Source organism: Girardinichthys multiradiatus, chromosome 14 (genome assembly GCF_021462225.1).
Source record: "Girardinichthys multiradiatus isolate DD_20200921_A chromosome 14, DD_fGirMul_XY1, whole genome shotgun sequence".
Lineage (NCBI taxonomy): Eukaryota > Metazoa > Chordata > Actinopteri > Cyprinodontiformes > Goodeidae > Girardinichthys > Girardinichthys multiradiatus.
Window position 1 is genome coordinate 46,104,081 of NC_061807.1, and position 18,426 is coordinate 46,122,506.

Sequence of the window (18,426 nt, forward strand, 5' to 3'; positions counted from 1 at the left end):
AGGATGAAGCCGTGAGGCACCCATAAGCGGTTCTCTGGGCCGTTACCCTCCCAGTCCACAAGATATTGTACACCATGCCCCCTAGGCCTAGAGTCCACTATCCTACGGACAGAGTAGGCAGGATGACCATCAATGTCCCGGGCAGGTGGAGGGGTCTGGAAGCAGGGCACAACGGACTGGTGATGACGAGCTTGATGTGGGATACGTGAAAAACAGGGTGAACTCTGTAATGAGAGGGCAGTTTTAGGTGGACTGAGGAAGGACTGAGCACAGTGTCCACCTTGAAAGGGCCTAAGAAGACGGGTGTCAGCTTCTTAGAAAAGGCCTTAAGCGGGAAGTATCGAGGAGATAACCATACTTCCTGACCAGGGTGGTATACAGGGGCAGGAACTCTCCTGTCAGCGTAACGCTTATTTTGGGTGGAAGTACGCTGGAGAGGGGATTTAGTTTGGTCCCAAAATCTCTTACATTGTTGTAAGTGGGTCTGGACAGAGGCAAGAACCTGATCAGGGATGCTTGCAGGAAGGAGAGAGGGTTGGTACCCACAGGAAGGAGACAGACCAGTGGCTGCGGAGACATGATTGTTGTGGGCATATTCTACCCAAACCAGATGTTTGCTCCAAGAGGTTGGGTTGTTGTTACACAGACATCGTAAGATGTTCTCCATCTCTTGGTTTAATCTCTCACATTCACCATTTGTTTGAGGGTGGAAACCTGAAGACAGCTTGGACTTAGCTCCAAGAGTTGTGCAGAAATCTCGCCAGACTTGTGAGATTAATTGGGGACCTCTGTCAGAGATTATCTCTGAGGGGATACCGTGTAAATGAAAAACATGAGGAGATGACAAGCCTTAGAAAAATGGTCAATAATGGACAGAATAACCGTTTTATTTTGAGAGGGAGGAAGACCGGTGACAAAATCTAAGGCTATGTGAGACCAGGGTCGACTAGGTACTGAAAAGGGCTGAAGAAGTCCGGGAGGGGGCCTATAGGAGGACTTATTTCTGGCGCATGTAGAACATGCAGACACAAACTCAACCACATCCCGATTAAGGGTGGGCCACCAAAAATACCCGCAAAGGAGGGCTATGGTTTGACTTGAACTGGGATGTCCAGAAAACCGTGATGAATGCCCCCACAAGATAACCTGAGACCTTAGGTTGGTGGGTACATAGAGACGACCTGGGGGACTACCACATGGGTCAGGCTCGATCTGTTGGGCCTCTCTAATCCTATCCCCTAATCCCCATGTTAATGTGCCAACTATGCATGATGTAGAGAGAATAGGGGCAGGCTCGGACTCTTCCTTAGAGGGTGAAAACTGTCTGGACAAGGCATCGGGTTTAGTGTTCTTAGCCCCAGGACGATAAGAAATGGTAAAGTTAAATCGGGAGAAAAATAATGACCAGCGGGATTGTCTTGGGTTAAAGGGTTTAGCCTTCCTCATATACTCCAGATTCTTATGATCTGTCTATATAATAATGGGTTGAGAGGTGCCTTCGAGCCAATATCTCCACTCATCCAGGGACATCTTTATGGCAAGCAGCTCTCGATCCCCCACATCATGGTTTCTTTCCACTGCATAGAAACGTCTGGAGAAAAAGGTGGATGGGTGTAGTTTACGGACTGCGGGTGAACGTTGTGACAAGACCCCACCAGTCCCTGTGTCAGAGGCATCCACCTCTAGAACAAACTGCTCCTTAGGATCAGGGTGTCTGAGAACAGGTGCGGAGGAGAAACGTTGTTTGATGTCAGAAAAAGCCTTTTCTGCCTCAGAGGACCCGGTGAATGGCTGCTTGGTAGAGGTGAGAGCTGTGAGTGGGGAAGCAATGATACTATAGTCCCGAATGAAACAGCGGTAGAAATGTGCAAACCCCAGAAAACATTGCAACTGTTTGCGATCCATGGGAACTGGCCAGTCCACCACTGCTGAGATCTTGTTGGGATCCGGCTTCACCTGTCCACCCTCAAAAATAAAACCAAGAAAAGTTACATATGTGTCAGGTTTAACCAACTTAACAATACTTATAACAACACAAAAAGAAAAGAGAGACAAAGTATTAGTTTCTTTTACTCGCTTTGCGAGGAGAAACGGTCAAGATATGCTCAGTTACAGATCTTGCACCGCTCCGAAGCCTATCCGACCGCTTCCTCTTTTTATTGTCTTTCGGGGGTCCCTAGTTTACAAAAACATTGTTCTCTAAAGGATGGGGGAAAACAACAACTGCATCTTAAACAGGTCATAAACAGCTTTATCTTTTAACAACATCTTTCCCACAGTCTCCTCCAACTTTGCAGGGTCAGTTGTGCCTTTTGTTGAGTGTAATCAGCCTTCATCTTTATGACCTCCTCAACTGGACTGCTTCCTTCTCTGCTAGTTCAGCTCCTATTTATGATCTTTGCCTGCAGACAAACTCACACATCCTTTACTCACACATACATCATGAAAAGTTATGAGATCAAATAGTCAAGTTAAAGAATAGGAGAAAATATAAGATAAATCTATATTCAATTATTCCAACATTTCCCCCTGTATATGTTATATCTGCTCATATTCTCATATCACTTAACAGCCACTTCTGTCAGATTTTTTTAACTAAGATTATTTTCATGAGTACAAAGACAAGAGGTACTTACTGACATTTAAATCACAGAATCATATAGAAATGGATCTGCGTACAGGTCAGAAAAGTGGTCAATACCATCCTCATCATCTTCATCATCCTGATGTTTAAATAACGGATAGAGTTGTGTAACTCTGCTTTCCATAGGAGAAATAGCTGTGGTGATAAGACGGTTAACAGTACAAAAGCAGGGCATTCAACAATATCCACACAATGTCAAAATTGAAGCAAACACTGCAAAGGAAATTATTACTCATGATACTAAAATTTTATACTTCCCAAACATATCCAGCCAGGAGTCCCACATCGAGGCGTCTACTCCATAATGCTCTTTCATTTTGCCATTTAGAGATCTCAAACCTTCTATGGCTTTCGTTAGGCTGCCATGAGCCAGCAGCAGTGTTGTTAGGTGTGAATGTGCAACATTTTTCTCTGAAAATAGCACAAACTTCTCCTTTTTCAGCTAACAACATGTGCAAAGCAATTCTATTCTGGAATGCCATCAGGGAAGTTGAAGCCAATTAGTCATGGACAGTTCAAACCCGCTTTGTGTCCAATTTCCTTGTTTTTGTACATTGTAGTGAATATAGTTGATCCTGTCTATGTTTCTGTTCAACGTACACCACCAACAGATACTTGATTCAAATCTTGCAGCTACTTGATCAGTTAATTTATCTTCATCTATAGCATCTATGTATGTAGAGTCTCCCTAGTCTGCCAAGCTACTGCTCTGCGTTTTCTATCACACCAATCATGTGGATTTAACACTAAATAGTCCATCTGTTACTTCATCTACTAACATAGGATATAACCATAAAGTAATTAAGCACAGAGTCCTGTTACTTTTGAAGGTAATCAATCAAACAACCACCACCAAATGTCTCCTCTAGAGACTAGTTTAAAACACTTATTTACTTTTACAACTGTAATACACCATACTGCAATGAGATTTCCCAATTTATTACCTCTCTCTGTCATATTTATACATATTTATACATGTATAGTGTCCAGTGGTGATTCGCTTATGGAAAACTGATTTATCCTTATCTGCTCTAATTACAGGAAAAACAGAATCCTTGTGCTGACACATTTCATTAGGATTAGTTTGATTCATTACTTCCATCACACAGAGTTGTGGTATCACAGCTGGAATTATTTATAATAAAGGCCTTGAACCCAAACACACAACACAATCTATTTTAGTCATGTTAGCAGCTTGCTCCACCATCAATAACCAGTTATTATTTGTTCCTGATACTCCTGTAATAACCTGGAACTTAGTCATCTATGGTTAACTTTCCTAACATAATTTTCACTCTCTTCGCTTTGTTACCTGGATTACATTATCAGCTTTATGGAACTTAAACAACTTCTTTTAATAACTAGCATAAGCAGTGGTGCACCACTCTGGTGTCCAATTGTTTCCTTCATCAGCTACCATCATGGACCATGAGGTGTCTCTTCTATCATTAGTTAAGTACCATTTATAACTTCTATAATCCTGCCCTTTCCTTCCTCATTTGGTCAAGCTAATGAGTGGGATCAGCACCACAACTATGGTTTTGGATTTCACGCACACTTGAATACCATAAGTATAAGAAGTTTGTTTATTGCACATAGTTAGGTTATCTTGCCTTCCTTGATTTAGTGCTACTTGTTTCATATAACTCATAACAGATGTTGTTACATTCTAATTCATCTTGACTGGTTTCCAGAAATACCAGAAAAATCAAAATCAATATAAGAACAAAATATATATATATAACCACCCAGCATCGGAAAGCATTGCTCATCCATCTAGAAATCATTTTGGCTGAAATTTTCACTCCTCTAAATGGTTCCAGTGTCTTAATTGTCTTCATTGACTTTCGGGTCTCTCCAGCCTCTAAATGTCTGGGTCCACCCTATTATCAGTCTATAAATCACTTCCCCTGACGGAGCTTTCAACCGAAATGATCTTTTTACAATGTGTAAGGTGAATCCAGGTTCATCTCTCAGTTATTTTACTGCCCTGGCAGTGGTTAATAATACCTAATATGGATCCTCCCACTTAGGTGAATACCAATGCTTCTTCTTTACACTCCTTATTAACACCCAGTCTCCTGGTTTCACTAGTTAGTTTTCCTGCTGGGAAATAGAACATTCCTCATTAGTTTAAATTTATTTCTGTTGCTTTCTAACATACTCCTTATATAATCAACTAGGTTAGCTTCTTCATCTAACTCCCACTTATTTTTTAACTGTGGTAATCTGTATGGTCTTCCACATAACATTTCATAGGGTGTTAGCCCTGAGGTGCTTGTAATGTTTAATTGGAAGTAGTTCTATCCGTTTAGAAAATGCATCTATAATGACTAAACAGAACTTTTTCCCTTCACTATGGTTTAACTCAATAAAATCCATATGAATTGTTTGAAAAGGGTATCTTAGTTTTGCAAATTGTCCCCTTCGTTGTCTTAAATTCCCTTGTGGATAATGTTTTACACATGCTAAACATGTTTTACAAAAATTTTTAATAAGAATTTTTTAGAATTTAATCAATATGTTATATAATATTAATATATCTGTCCTACTATTCCCCCCTGTTGAGACATTATGAAACACGATGGCTCAAATATTGCTTCCATTTATAGGTTCTTTGGTAGGACAGGTTTATTATCTGGTCAAATATAGTTTTCATCTTTTAATTCAGCTCCATGTTTTTTCCACATTTCTATCTCCTGTAGTGAGCTTTGTAGTTGCATCTTTTCTAACACCATATCCATTGTCACCAATGCATATCCTGTTTGTGTCTTCTCCCTCTCATCTTTTTAGAGAAATCATTCACATAAACTATTTTGTGATCCTGCAAATCACTTCTAATTTTTTTCTTCTTTTTTTTTCCTAATTCTGCAGTATTAATGCTGAAACTGCATGGGACACTCTTAAGGTTAAAAGGTTAAACAACACTATTGCAGCACTGCAACTGTCATTTTAGGCTGCAATTACAGCTCTCACACAATATGGTTGCACACACGCAACACTATCTAGTTTTGAAAAGAAATAGGCTATTATTTTCATTTTATCTCCATGTTGTTGAACCAGAACTGAAGTCATAAAATGTCCCTTGCAATCTACCATTTGAACAAACGGTTTACTATAATCTGGTAATGCTAAAGCAGTACTGGAAACTAGAACTTGTTTTATGTTGGTAAATGCTTCTTCAGCTTCTACACTCCATTTCAATTTAGATGTCATTTTCAGCTCTTCCTCATACATTAATTTGTTTAATGGAGCTACTATTTCTGCATAATTTGGCACCCAGTTTCTACAATAATTAGTTAGTCCAAGGAAGGACATCATTTGCTTTTTTGTTACTGGTTTTAGAACTTGTAATATTGCAGTCTTTCTTTCTTCAACAATTGTGCGTCCCCCTGCGCTAAAATTATGACCTAAGTATTTAACCTCCTTTTTACACAACTGAAGTTTCTTTTTACTAACTTTGTGTCCTTCTTCTGCTAAATGTTTTAATAATGCTATTGTATCATTTTTACAAGTCTCCTCATCAGGAGAGGCTAATAGCACATCATCAACATATAATCAACCCTGACTACCTCCTGGAGGGTCAAACTTGGCCATACTTGCACTCATTTCCTGAAAGTATATAGTTGGACTTTCACAGTAACCTTGAGGTAGTCTGGTATAAGTATATCTTTGTCCCTCAAAGGTAAATGCAAACCAGAACTGACTATCTTCCCTGTTGATGGAGCTTGTTTTTTTTTTAACTGGAAAAATGGGGGTGTTACATGGTGAATCTTCACATTTTATTATCACCCCTGCAGTTATTAAATCCTTTATTACTGGTTTTATTCCTTCACGAGCATCATATTTCAAAGGGTATTGTTTTACACTGGGCCTGTATTCTGTTTTTGCTCTAATTTGAACAGGTAATGCTCCTTTACTAAACCCACATCAGTAGGATCTGTTGACCATAATTTATCAGGGACTTCATTCAAACACTGTTCCTCCTGTTCAGTAAGGAATAGTTCTCATTGTTGTTTTGTATGCAAATGTATCCCTACCTGCACTGTCACTGTCCAGAATAATAATTTTCTAATTAATCCTGTGGATGCACTAGGTTCTGTATTCATTATTGTTACAAACCAGTCTGTGACATCTTTTCCCCTCTGCACTATTCTCCCCATATCATGCCACTTGAGTTCTTTATCCTTGATATTTGTGGAGGTGACCACATGTTGCAGAGCTTCCTAGTGTCTTCCTCTAACACTACTTCAGCAACTGAGGTACTCTTCCTTTCTGTATAAACATAAGTTACCATGACTTTTATAGGGGTTACTTTATTTAATACTATCTAGGGAGAGAAGGTCCTGGAAACTTAAGAGAATATCCTGCCCCTGTGTTTTTGATTTTTTGTTTTCATTGGTATCTGATGTACTAGGAACAATTTCACTTGTTTTCTGTCCTAGTCATGCTAAATCATTATTTTCTCTTATCAGGACAGTCTCTTGCCAGATGTCCTCCTTTCCCACAACACCAACACCCTGAGGTGCATTGTCTGTAATTTCCTCTGCTCACTCCTCCTCTCTGACACCTGCGGTTTTGTCCTCTGCCTCTAAACTTTTCTCTTCCTCTGTTGCTTTGATAATAAATCTGCTCTTCTTGCTGGAAAAAGGTGTTGACTATCTTTTTTTGTTTTTTATCCTTCATTACTTTTTCTGCTCTATGAAACAATAATTGTTTCCTACAATTTTCTTCTCCCTTTTTTTTTCTCTTCCTCCTTACGCTTCTTTACTCCTTCCTCTGTCCTTTTAGCTACTTTTAACCAATAATCTACATCCTCATAACCTTCTTTTTCCATTTTTCTTGGGTCATGCTTTGTTTTTTCAATTATTGCATCCTGTAGATTGACTAATTTTTTAGAATTTAAATGACCATCATAATGATATGTGGTTATCCATTTATCTAAATATTTTAATTTACTCGGATCCTGTGCTTCTATGAACTTCCAATCTTTGCATTGTAGTTCGTTTTTCAATTTATTTTTACAAGCCCCTTTTCCCATGTTTTGATTTAAATTTGGTCCAGCATATAAATACCTAGGGTATTCTAAATACTGGATTTTTCTCTTCAGTAGGGTGACAGAAAAATCTCCTTTTGTGGTAATTCTCACTTCAACTCTTTCGAGTGGAGAATTCTTGCCTTTGCTTCCACAAAAGTTTGTCACTTACAATCCCACTGTTTTTGGTATGAGGTAAAACCTGGTGGTTTAAATCCTCCATTCATTTCTCACATACACACATTTAAACGCGGATTTTACTTAGTATTTTTTTGTTGTTTAAAATACTTAAACGCAGATTTTACTTAGTATTTTTTGTTGTTTAAAATACTTAAACGCAGACTCCGTCGTTCTGGAAACACGGAATTTTAGTATTACTTTCTTAATACTTAAGAGGACTCTGTCGTCCCCTATAACCTCGGAATTTTCAGTATTTTTTACTAATACTTTAAGCAGAACTCCGGCGCACTGCTGTTACCTGTTAGTGCCTAGGTTTACAGGGTTTGTTTCCTTTACGCAATGACCCCCAGTCATTCGTCACACTTTTGTTTTAAATCCAGATTCAACTCACCACTTTGTCCTCTCCTCTCTCTCTCAGAGTTCTGTCAGCCGTCAGACTCCAGCTGGCGGGCCGAAATCCAGTCCCGGAAAGGGTCTGTGTGTCTTCCTGATGAAAACAGCCGTGCGCACGGTCTTTTCCTGGAGTCTACCAACCCGCTGGAACCATCAGGCGTAGTTGGAATCCGGCTCTCGAAGGACCAAATTAATGTCAGGTTTAACCAACCTAACAATACTTATAACAACACAAAAAGAAAAGAGAGACAAAGTATTAGTTTCTTTTACTTGCTTTGCGAGGAGAAACGGTCAAGATATGCTCAGTTACAGATCTTGCACCGCTCCGAAGCCTATCCGACCGCTTCCTCTTTTTATTGTCTTTCGGGGGTCCCTAGTTTACAAAAACATTGTTCTCTAAAGGATGGGGGAAAACAACAACTGCATCTTAAACAGGTCATAAACAGCTTTATCTTTTAACAACATCTTTCCCACAGTCTCCTCCAACTTTGCAGGGTCAGTTGTGCCTTTTGTTGAGTGTAATCAGCCTTCATCTTTATGACCTCCTCAACTGGACTGCTTCCTTCTCTGCTAGTTCAGCTCCTATTTGTGATCTTTGCCTGCAGACAAACTCACACATCCTTTACTCACACATACATCATGAAAAGTTATGAGATCAAATAGTCAAGTTAAAGAATAGGAGAAAATATAAGATAAATCTATATTCAATTATTCCAACAATATGACACATGAAATTCGCACTTCTCAGCTTTAATTAACAGACGATTTTCTAGCAGTCTCCGAAGAACAGCCTTGACATGAGCGGTGTGTTCAGTGGGATTCTGGGAAAAAATCAAGATGTCATCCAAGTAGACGAAAACATAAACGTTAATGAAATCCCTGAGTACGTCATTTACGAGCGCCTGAAAAACTGCAGGGGCGTTTGTAAGTCCAAAAGGCATGACTAAATATTCAAAATCTCCCACGGGAGTTTCGAAAGCAGTTTTCCATTTGTCACCTAGTCTAATTCGGACAAGGTGGTATGCATTTCGTAGATCCAGCTTTGTAAAAATCTTGGCTCCTTGAGCTGATTCAAAGGCTGAAGAAAGCAAGGGTAAAGAATACTTGTTCTTCATAGTGATATCATTCATGGCTCTGTAGCCAATGCATGGTCTAAGTGTCCCGTCCTTCTTGGACACAAAGAAAAACCCAGCTCCCATGGGTGATGATGAGGGGCGAATTATACCTGCTTTGAGGGAGTCATTAATATATTTTTCCATAGATTCACGTTTGGGTCCCGACAGACGAAACAGACGACCGGAAGGTAATGGGGCACCTGGAAGAAGATCAATCGCACAATCATATGGGCGGTTCTGTCATAATGGTGGGTTAAAGACTCTGATATCACACAATCACGAGAAGCAGAGAGTAAGTTTAGAAACAGTTTATTCTTAAAGCCCGGTGCGAGGATGAACAGGAACCAGGACTAGGTCAGTGGATCGGACTGGAGTTTATCTAGGCGTGCGGAAAAAGAGAAACTTAGACGGGCCTAGACACAGGGAAAAAAGGATCTTGCTGTTAGTGATTTCTTTAGGCTGACTTACTGAGTTTGGGGCTGAGCTAGACAGTGGGGAGTCATTCTCCACAGTGTCTGTGGTTGGCAGGCAGTGAGCCGACTTGTTCCAGTAATCTCCAGTAGATGTTATCCCCTTTTCTGCGGCGAAGCTCCGCTGTGACTTGAGGGGAACTTTGGAGGGTGGACAGGCAGGTGTATGCTGGTGTATGCTATGAGTCGAAAGCGTTGCGTCTTTGAGTATCCACACTTCTTCAGAAATGACTCGAAAAGGCTGGTGCAGATAGCTCCATGAAAAAATCCGACAAGGTAGGATCACTGAGTGAACAACAATGGGCTGATGCCTTCCTCTGGCTCTCCACTCCCTAAATAAGCACAGCTGATTGCTGCCAGATGAGGAACACCTGTGCCGAAGTACCTGCCCGTCACACCCTAAAATGGAGAAAACAGAAAAGCACAGAACAGCACATGACCTGCACAGCACAACACATGACCTGCACACAGACACCGTGGATGCTGACACTCCCTCCTACTTCCCTATTTCTGAGGGGATTGCTCAATCTAGCTCTCCATCCAACAGGTCCGGACCTCTCTAAATCTGAAAGGTCTTACTAAGCAGGTTTACTGAAAGATCTGTTTAAGCTGGTGTTGGGAAATGACGCGCCTAACCTCTAACAGCCTACATCCAGACGTCTTGCCCTTCTTCAACTGGTGGTCTGGACAACTGTGTAGCCCACAGCAGTCATTCACTCCTTGACAGTCACTTCTGTTAACGGCTACTCATTCCCTAATATTACAACTGGCTCTTGGTATTTCGGTTAGGTTGATTTTAGTGACAAGGGACGAGTCCCAAGGGTGATGTTTTCACAAGTTTTGTTAAAGGCCACCTATAAAAACCTCCTAAAATCTCTTAGAACCAGGCAACAAGATTTTGTACCAAAAACGAAAAACAAAAAATAAGGTGACTCAAATGTTTCCACAATTTATCAAGAATTTCATATGCTTTCTTTAATTAGTAAAGCTCTTGCAGGGGTCAGTAATAGCTCAAATTCAGCAACACCTAATAACATCAATAATAGAAATGAATAAATCAACTTAATCTGTCTTTCCCTGATGCTCAAACTAGTGAGTTTGGAGAGGCTTTGAAGACAGAGGCTCATCCATGCACCCAATGGGGATGTTTCTTCATGAAACAACAAGCAGATTTCTTGAAAGAAAGGTGACTTAATCGTCAGTTTTCTTCCTCTGAGTGGACATGCACTGATGCTTCAGGTTTTGATGGTCAAAAAGGAACTCTGTTGTCATATGTTTCAGAAGACAGTAGCTTCTAGACTTCAAGACTTCCAGAAGCCTGAGACTTAGAGCAATCTGTTGTTCACCGATCAAGTTCACTTCAGTTGTCTGGGTAAAAAGGCAATAGATGAAATCAGATTCCCAATTCCTTTCAGGGCACACGGGTTGGTCCTCTTTAATGCATTTGATCAGCTGGGCTGTGTCTCTGGTCCTCTGCTTCATCTGTAGCGTCTTTCTCCGTCTGATCTTGTTCGCTGGTCTTCTGCGAGGAAACAACCGCAGTTCTCTTTTTTGGCATTGCTTTTATAGTGCGGATGGTCTCACTGGTCAGCCCATTGTTAGGCTTCTCTGTTGTTGCCAAATACGTTATTGCTCAAAACATAGTCATGGTAACAGTGATTTTCTTGCGTTGTTTTTTGGCATTCAAGATATCAGTAGTCAGCACACAGCCGGCCTTTATCCTGTTCCTTCCTTCCTTGTGTTGCTTGTTGGTCTTCAAAAGACTCGCTGTCAGCACGCAGCTGGCTTTTGTCACTCCTAGTCAGCATACAGTTCTCTATCTTATCTGCTCAACCTTAAACTTTACACAGTATTACACATTCCACTCTCAGCTTTCTGCTTTTACTTTAGTCACAGTTATTACACCATCACTTCTTTCTTTTTGTTCATACATCACAACTGGGTAACATTATATTTTTCATATATAGCTGATTAAGAAACTCTAAAGCTTAATTTTTTATTTTAATAATCAGTTCTCAATCATATTTCAATCATATGCATTTTAACTTGATAAAAATCTAATTTCAATCATATGTGTGCTTGGCGTGGCAGGGTGTACCGTGCGGGAGTGTGGGTGGCCGGCATGCTGGGGCACCTCTGGGGTTTGGGTGTGGGGTTGGTGGGGTGCCTGGTCCTTGGAGTGCTGTGGTGGCCTTCCTCCAATGCTTCATTCTGTGGCTCTTCTGTGGTGTGGTTTCAGGGGGCGTGGTGAGGGACGCCGGCCCCGGGTGCTTGCCTGTCTGCCTGTCTCCACCCTGGGTCCAGGGGCTGGTTGCCCCATGGGGTATCAGCTCCCGGACCTGGGGGTATAGAGTATGTATGGGGAGTGTGAGTGGGTGTACAATGTCCATTGTTGTATGTCTTTAATTTCCCTTTGGGATCAATAAAGTCTTTTTGAATTTAATTGAATTCAAATGTATTGTTGATGCAAAGTGTGACTGCATAGCCACTTAAATACAATAGCCAACCCTCTTCCTGTGTTTTGTGTTTCCTGCAGTCTTTCCACAGCAGGCTGCCCTCTCTGTTCTGGAGCAGCAGAAGGTGAAGCAAGAAGGAGGTGGCCCTCTTGCCTGTCAGAACTGTGAGAAGCCCTGTAAGGGGGAGGCTCTCCGAGTTCAGAACAAACACTTTCACATAAAGTGTTTCGTCTGCAAACGTATGTAACACCTATTTCTTACTGCTTTCCTCCACACTGTATCCACAAAAAAAAAAATGGCCAAGCTAACCTGAATTTGAGTCACGTACCATGAAACAATTTAGGGTGATGGAACTTAAATCTCTGATTGGTCCATCATAAGAAATACTTATGTAGGGTTTTGTGTTCCATTAACTTAAAAAAATATTGATTATAAAGCTGAGCAACAAAAAGAAAAAAATCTATGATAACAGATATAAGTTGATCAAATAAGTACTTCATAAGATATAATTTAGGGTGGTGAGATTTGTTCAGTGTGTGTTTCAGGATGGATTGCTGCCAGGACCACAATCTGAAATGTGAACATTTCATACAAGTGTGTGGCTGTGTGGTGCATGTATGATGTTGTTTTGTGTAGAGTTATGTGTGTGCGTGTGTGCGTGTGTGTGTGTGTGTGTGTGTGTGTGTGTGTTCTTGTACTTGGTGCTGAGTGAGAACCATTTTTCGTATTTTTATCGCAAAGTGAGGACATTTTGACAAAGTGAGGACATTTTCCTGGTCCTCACTTTTTCAAATTCCGTTCTTGAGAAAGGGGTTAGGTTTAGGACTAGGGTATGAATTGAGTTATTGTTAGGGTTAGGGTTAGGTATTAACTGGTTAGGGTTAGTGTTAGGGTCAGGGTTAGGCACTAAAAATCAAGGAAAATGAATGGAAGTCAATGGAAGTAACCGAAAAGTCCTCATAAAGATAGTAAAACATGGATATGTGTGTGTGTGTGTGTGTGTGTGTGTGTGTGTGCGCGCGTGCGTCTGTGGGTATTGACTGGAGTTGATGTTTGTGCCCTTCCCTGCTCTGACTTTCACCATAAGCTCTATGTCAGACTACTGTTGTTTTCAACATACATTACAGTTGCTAAGCACCAGACATTGACATTAGCTTCACATTGACGACAGCTTCCTGGAGTTTATCAACTTCAACTATATCCTGGCCAGCAAACTGCACCATCATTGAGCTTATGACCACAGAAAGAAGCAGCAGATTACCCATGATGCATTTTAACATGATAACTGTGGATAACTGTCAGTTAAAGTGTGGCTTAAACATAAAAGTCCAGATTTCTTCAACTTTGAGCCTATTTACAACTTTAGTCAATAATAGTGCTGAGAAGTCATTTCATCAGCAAGTACAAACACAGACTATTTAAATCTCCACTTTACTTTGTAAGTTGATTAGAGTTTCTATGAACTTCTAATTAATCATCCATGACTTTCTGAGTGAAAAAGGAAAAATATGTACTGCTTTTGCTGATAATATTATTTAATATTAATATTTTAATATTTAATCAAATAATATTTCTGTCTGTTAAGGGTTGTTCTGTGAATACCAGCCCAGTAAGCCGATGGTATTAGGACAAAATAGAATGGTGTGAGCCGAGCTCTGACATTATTGAACAGCATAAACTCTGCACACACATGGAATGAATTCACACAATTTCTTAAAATACAAGAATTTATTAACAAAAATAAGTCAACTCAAAGTCAAACATATTTCAATCAACAAACTCTTCACCATGCTAAATATGGGAAGAAACTTGTGCCTTCAGAAACTGAATTTGAATTTCTCAGACTGAATCTATATTTGTGTAATTTGAAATTAAATGCATTGATTTGAAACTGAATTTATTGGTTTGAAACTGAATTTATTGGTTTGAAAACTGAATTTAATGGTTTGAAACTGAATTAATTTGAACTGAAAATGTATTTTGTTGGTTTGAAAATTCAGTTTGCCTACTTTCACTTTCAGTTCTAAAATTCAATTTCAGTTCTAAAATTCAGTTTTTTGTGTCACACATCTGGGTCCTTGAGGATAGCCTTAGATTAATCAAACACAGATTAATCAATTTACGTTTCACATCAGGTTAAACTTCCTTTACGGCATTTTGAGTTGGAGCAGTGCAGCATACAGCGGATGTCCATCACCAAATCAAATGACCATCTATAAGAAATCATGTAACAAATGACGGTCAAACAGCAACACTTATGCTACCTGTAGCTATTAGCTAAACATGCCAAATCAGCATGGTGCGGCCGGTGTTATGTTGGTCTGCGATTCCCCTGCCTTTACTTCAGCGTAACTTATGTTGCCTAGCAACAGTGATAGCCTGAAGCACAGAGCTGTGAAGCCGAACAAATGGAGCCCTAATGGCTTATTTTTATGTTTTATAATCTTGTTCATTATTCAGCCATTTAAATTGTTAAAGTTTTGTGTTCATAGATAAAAGAAATACTCGTACTCGTACTTGTCGTCTTCCGCTTTATCCGGGACCGGGTCGCGGGGGCAGCAGACTCAGCAGAGACGCCCAGATGTCCCTCTCCCCAGACACCTCCTCCAGCTCATCCGGGGGGAGCCCGTAGTCCCTCCAGCGTGTCCTGGGCCGTCCCCTGGGCCTCCTCCCGGTGGGACGTGCCTGGAACACCTCCCGAGGAAGGCGTCCAGGAGGCATCCGGTATAGATGCCCAAGCCACCTCAACTGGCTCCTCTCAATGTGGAGAAGTAGCGGCTCTACTCCGAGCCCCTCCCGGATGGCCGAGCTCCTCACCCTATCTCTAAGGGAGTGCCCGGCCACCCTACGGAGGAAGCTCATTTCCGCCGCTTGTATCCGAGATCTTGTTCTTTCGTTCATGACCCAAAGTTAATTTCCATAGGTGAGGGTAGGAATGTAGACCGACCGGTAAATCGAGAGCTTCGCTTTTCGGCTCAGCTCTCTCTTCACCACAACGGATTGGCACAGCACCCCCATTACTGTGGCAGCCGCACCGATCCGTCTGTCGATCTCCCGCTCCATTCTTCCCTCACTCGTGAACAAGACCCCAAGATAATTAAACTCCTCCACTTGAGGCAGGAACTCCCCTCCAACCTGAAGAGGACAAGCCACCCTTTTCCGGTCGAGAACCATGGCCACTTGGAGGAGCTGATCTTCATCCCAGCCGCTTCACACTCGGCTGCAAACCGCCCCAGTGCATGCTGTAGGTCGTGGCTAGAGGGGGCCAGCAGGACCACGTCATCTGCAAAAAGAAGAGACGAAATCCTCTGGTCCCCAAACCAGACCCCCTCCGGCCCTTGGCTCCACCTAGAAATCCTGTCCATAAAAGTTATGAACAGGACCGGTGACAAAGGGCAGTCCCATGACAGCCCCACAACATCCAAAGACTTGAGGTACTCACAGCGGATCTCATCCTACCCCGAAGCCCTGCCACCGCGGAGCTTTTTAACCACCTCGGTGACTTCAGCCTGGGTGATGAAAGAGTCCAACCCCGAGTCCCCAGCCTCTGTTTCCACCAGGAATGCGTGATGGCAGGGTTGAGGAGATCCTCGAAGTATTCCTTCCACCGGCCGATAATGTCCCCAGTCGAGGTCAGCAGCTCCCCACCCCCACTGTAAACAGTGTTGGCGAAGCACTGCTTCCCCCCCTGAGGCGCCGGACGGTTTGCCAGAATCGCTTCGGGGCCAACCGGTAGTCCTTCTCCATGGCCTCACCAAACTCCTCCCAGGTCCGAGTTTTTGCCTCTGCCACCGCCCGGGCCATGACACGCTTGGCCCCACGGTACCCGTCAGCCGCCTCAGGAGTCCCACAAGCCAACCACAGCCGATAGGACTCCTTCTTCATCTTGACAGCGTCCCTTACTGCCGGTGTCCACCACCGGGTTCTGGGATTGCCGCCGGGACAAGCACCGCAGACCTTACGGCCGCAGCTACGGGTAGCAGCATCGACAATAGATGCAGAGAAAATGGTCCACTCGGACTCTATGTCTCCAACATCCCTCGGAATCTGGTCAAAGCTCTCCCGGAGGTGAGAGTTGAATACATCCCTGGCCAAGGGGTCCGCCAGATGTTCCCAGCAGACCCTCACTATGCGCTTGGGCCTGCCAAGTCTGTCCAGCTTTCTCCTCCCCCAGCGGATCCAACTCACCACCAGGTGGTGATCAGTGCACAACTCAGCCCCTCTCTTCCCCCGAGTGTCCAAAACATGCGGCCGAAGGTCTGATGATACGACAACAAAGTCGATCATTGACCTCCTGCCTAGCGTATCCTGGTGCCAAGTGCACTGATGCACAACCTTATGTTTGAACATGGTGTTCATTATGGACAATCCGTGACTAGCACAGAAGTCCAATAACAAAACACCGCTCGGATTCAGATCGGGGAGGCCATTCCTCCCGATCATGCTTCTGCAGGTGTCACTGTCGTTTCCCACGTGGGCGTTGAAGTCCCCCAGCAGAATAATGGAGTCCCCAGGAGGGGCACTATCCAGCACCCCCGACAGGGACGCCAAGAAGGCCGGGTACTCTGCACTACCACTCGGCCCGTAGGCTGAAATGATAGTCAGAGACCTCTCCCCAACCCGAAAGCGCAGGGATGAGACCCTCTCATCCACTGGGGTAAACCCCAACACGAGATGGCTGAGTCGGGGGGCGACAAGCAAACCCACCCCAGCCCACCGCCTCTTCCCGTAGGCCACTCCAGAGTAGAAGAGAGTCCAGCCCCTCTCGAGGAGATGGGTTCCAGAGCCCACACTGTGCGTGGAGGCGAGCCCAACTATTTCTAGTCGATATCTCTCGACTTCCCGCACAAGCTCAGGCTCCTTCCTCCCCAGCGAGGTGACATTCCACGTCCCTAGAGCCAGCCTAAGGATCCGGGGACCGAGGTCTCCACCTTCATCCACCGCACAATCCTCTTTGCACCGGTCCCTCATGGTTCCCCCTGCGGGTGGTGGGCCCACTGGGGGATGGTCTCGCGTCTCGTTCGGGCTTGGCCCGGCCGGGTCTTACGAGGAGCAACCCAGCCACCAGAGGCTCTCCGATGAGTCCCGACCCCAGGCCTGGCTCCAGGGTGGGACCCCAGCTCCGCAATGAATCATGGGATAGGGTGGCCCACGAAGGGTACACCGGACCCATCCTTCATATCTAGAGAAAAGAAGGATGCATTTGTCTGCCCTATTTGGAGGAACCTGTGTTGCTGTAGACTTCATTGCCTCACAATGACATAATGCGTCCTTCAAAGAATGCAGCCCCTCAATTTGGACACAGCAATAGTGAATGACATCTGTGAATCGGTGAATCTGTGTTTGATTAATCTGTGGCTTCAAGGACCCGGATGTGTGACACAAAAAACTGAATTTTAGAACTGAAATTGAATTTTAGAACTAAAAGTAAAAGTAGTGAAACTGAATTTCAATTCAACAAAATACATTTTCAGAGCAAATGAATTCAGTTTCAGACCATTAAATTCAGTTTCAATTAAGTGAAATTCATTTTCAAACCAATGCATTTAATTTCAAATTACACAAATACAGATTCAGTCTGAGAAATTCAAATTCAGTTTCTGATGGCACAAGTTTCTTCCCATAGCTAAAACAATCCAACTAAACTACCAAGCAGAATTAAAGAATAAGGAAGACTCATGGGCTATGTACAAAATAAACAAGTTGATTAAAGATGATTTGAAAACCATGACCAAAAGAGTAATGCAACATTACCATGCAATGTTTATGTTTGAGAACCAAGGAATATCTTGAAGAATCTGGAAATGAAGTTAAGTTAGTCTTGGAACCAAGTTAGGCAATAATCATCAAATGTTTAGACAACCATTCACAATGCAAGATCAGGTAAAATATTATTTTAATAAAATAATGTTTTAAATAATGATCTGCTGAATAAAACCAACCTTCTGAATGACCATTTTTCAACGGTGTCTAATTAGCTGCCTTTATTTATAAAAATAATATTTAAAGAAATATTATTAAGGGAGTATTTTGGAAAAGAGCCAACTCTTTCTGGAGAAATGGGGCTTAATGGTGTTTACTTAGTTATCAAATTTAGTAAAATGATGTTTAGGGACTATTATTCACTAGCTTG

The 18,426-nt window shown here is 42.4% G+C and overlaps 1 protein-coding gene across 16 annotated transcripts in view; it reads left to right on the plus strand.

Moving 5' to 3' along the window:
- ablim2 (actin binding LIM protein family, member 2) overlaps window positions 1-18,426 on the plus strand; it is a 332,383-nt gene that overhangs the window by 76,355 nt on the left and 237,602 nt on the right. For all 16 annotated transcript variants that reach the window (XR_007041374.1, XR_007041375.1, XM_047385748.1 and 13 more), the window contains one exon: window positions 12,374-12,532. Coding sequence is in view for 14 of the 16 variants with exons in the window: in XM_047385748.1 (XP_047241704.1) it covers window positions 12,374-12,532 (159 nt within the window). In the remaining 2 variants the exon portion in view is untranslated. The remainder of the gene's footprint in view (window positions 1-12,373; window positions 12,533-18,426) is intronic.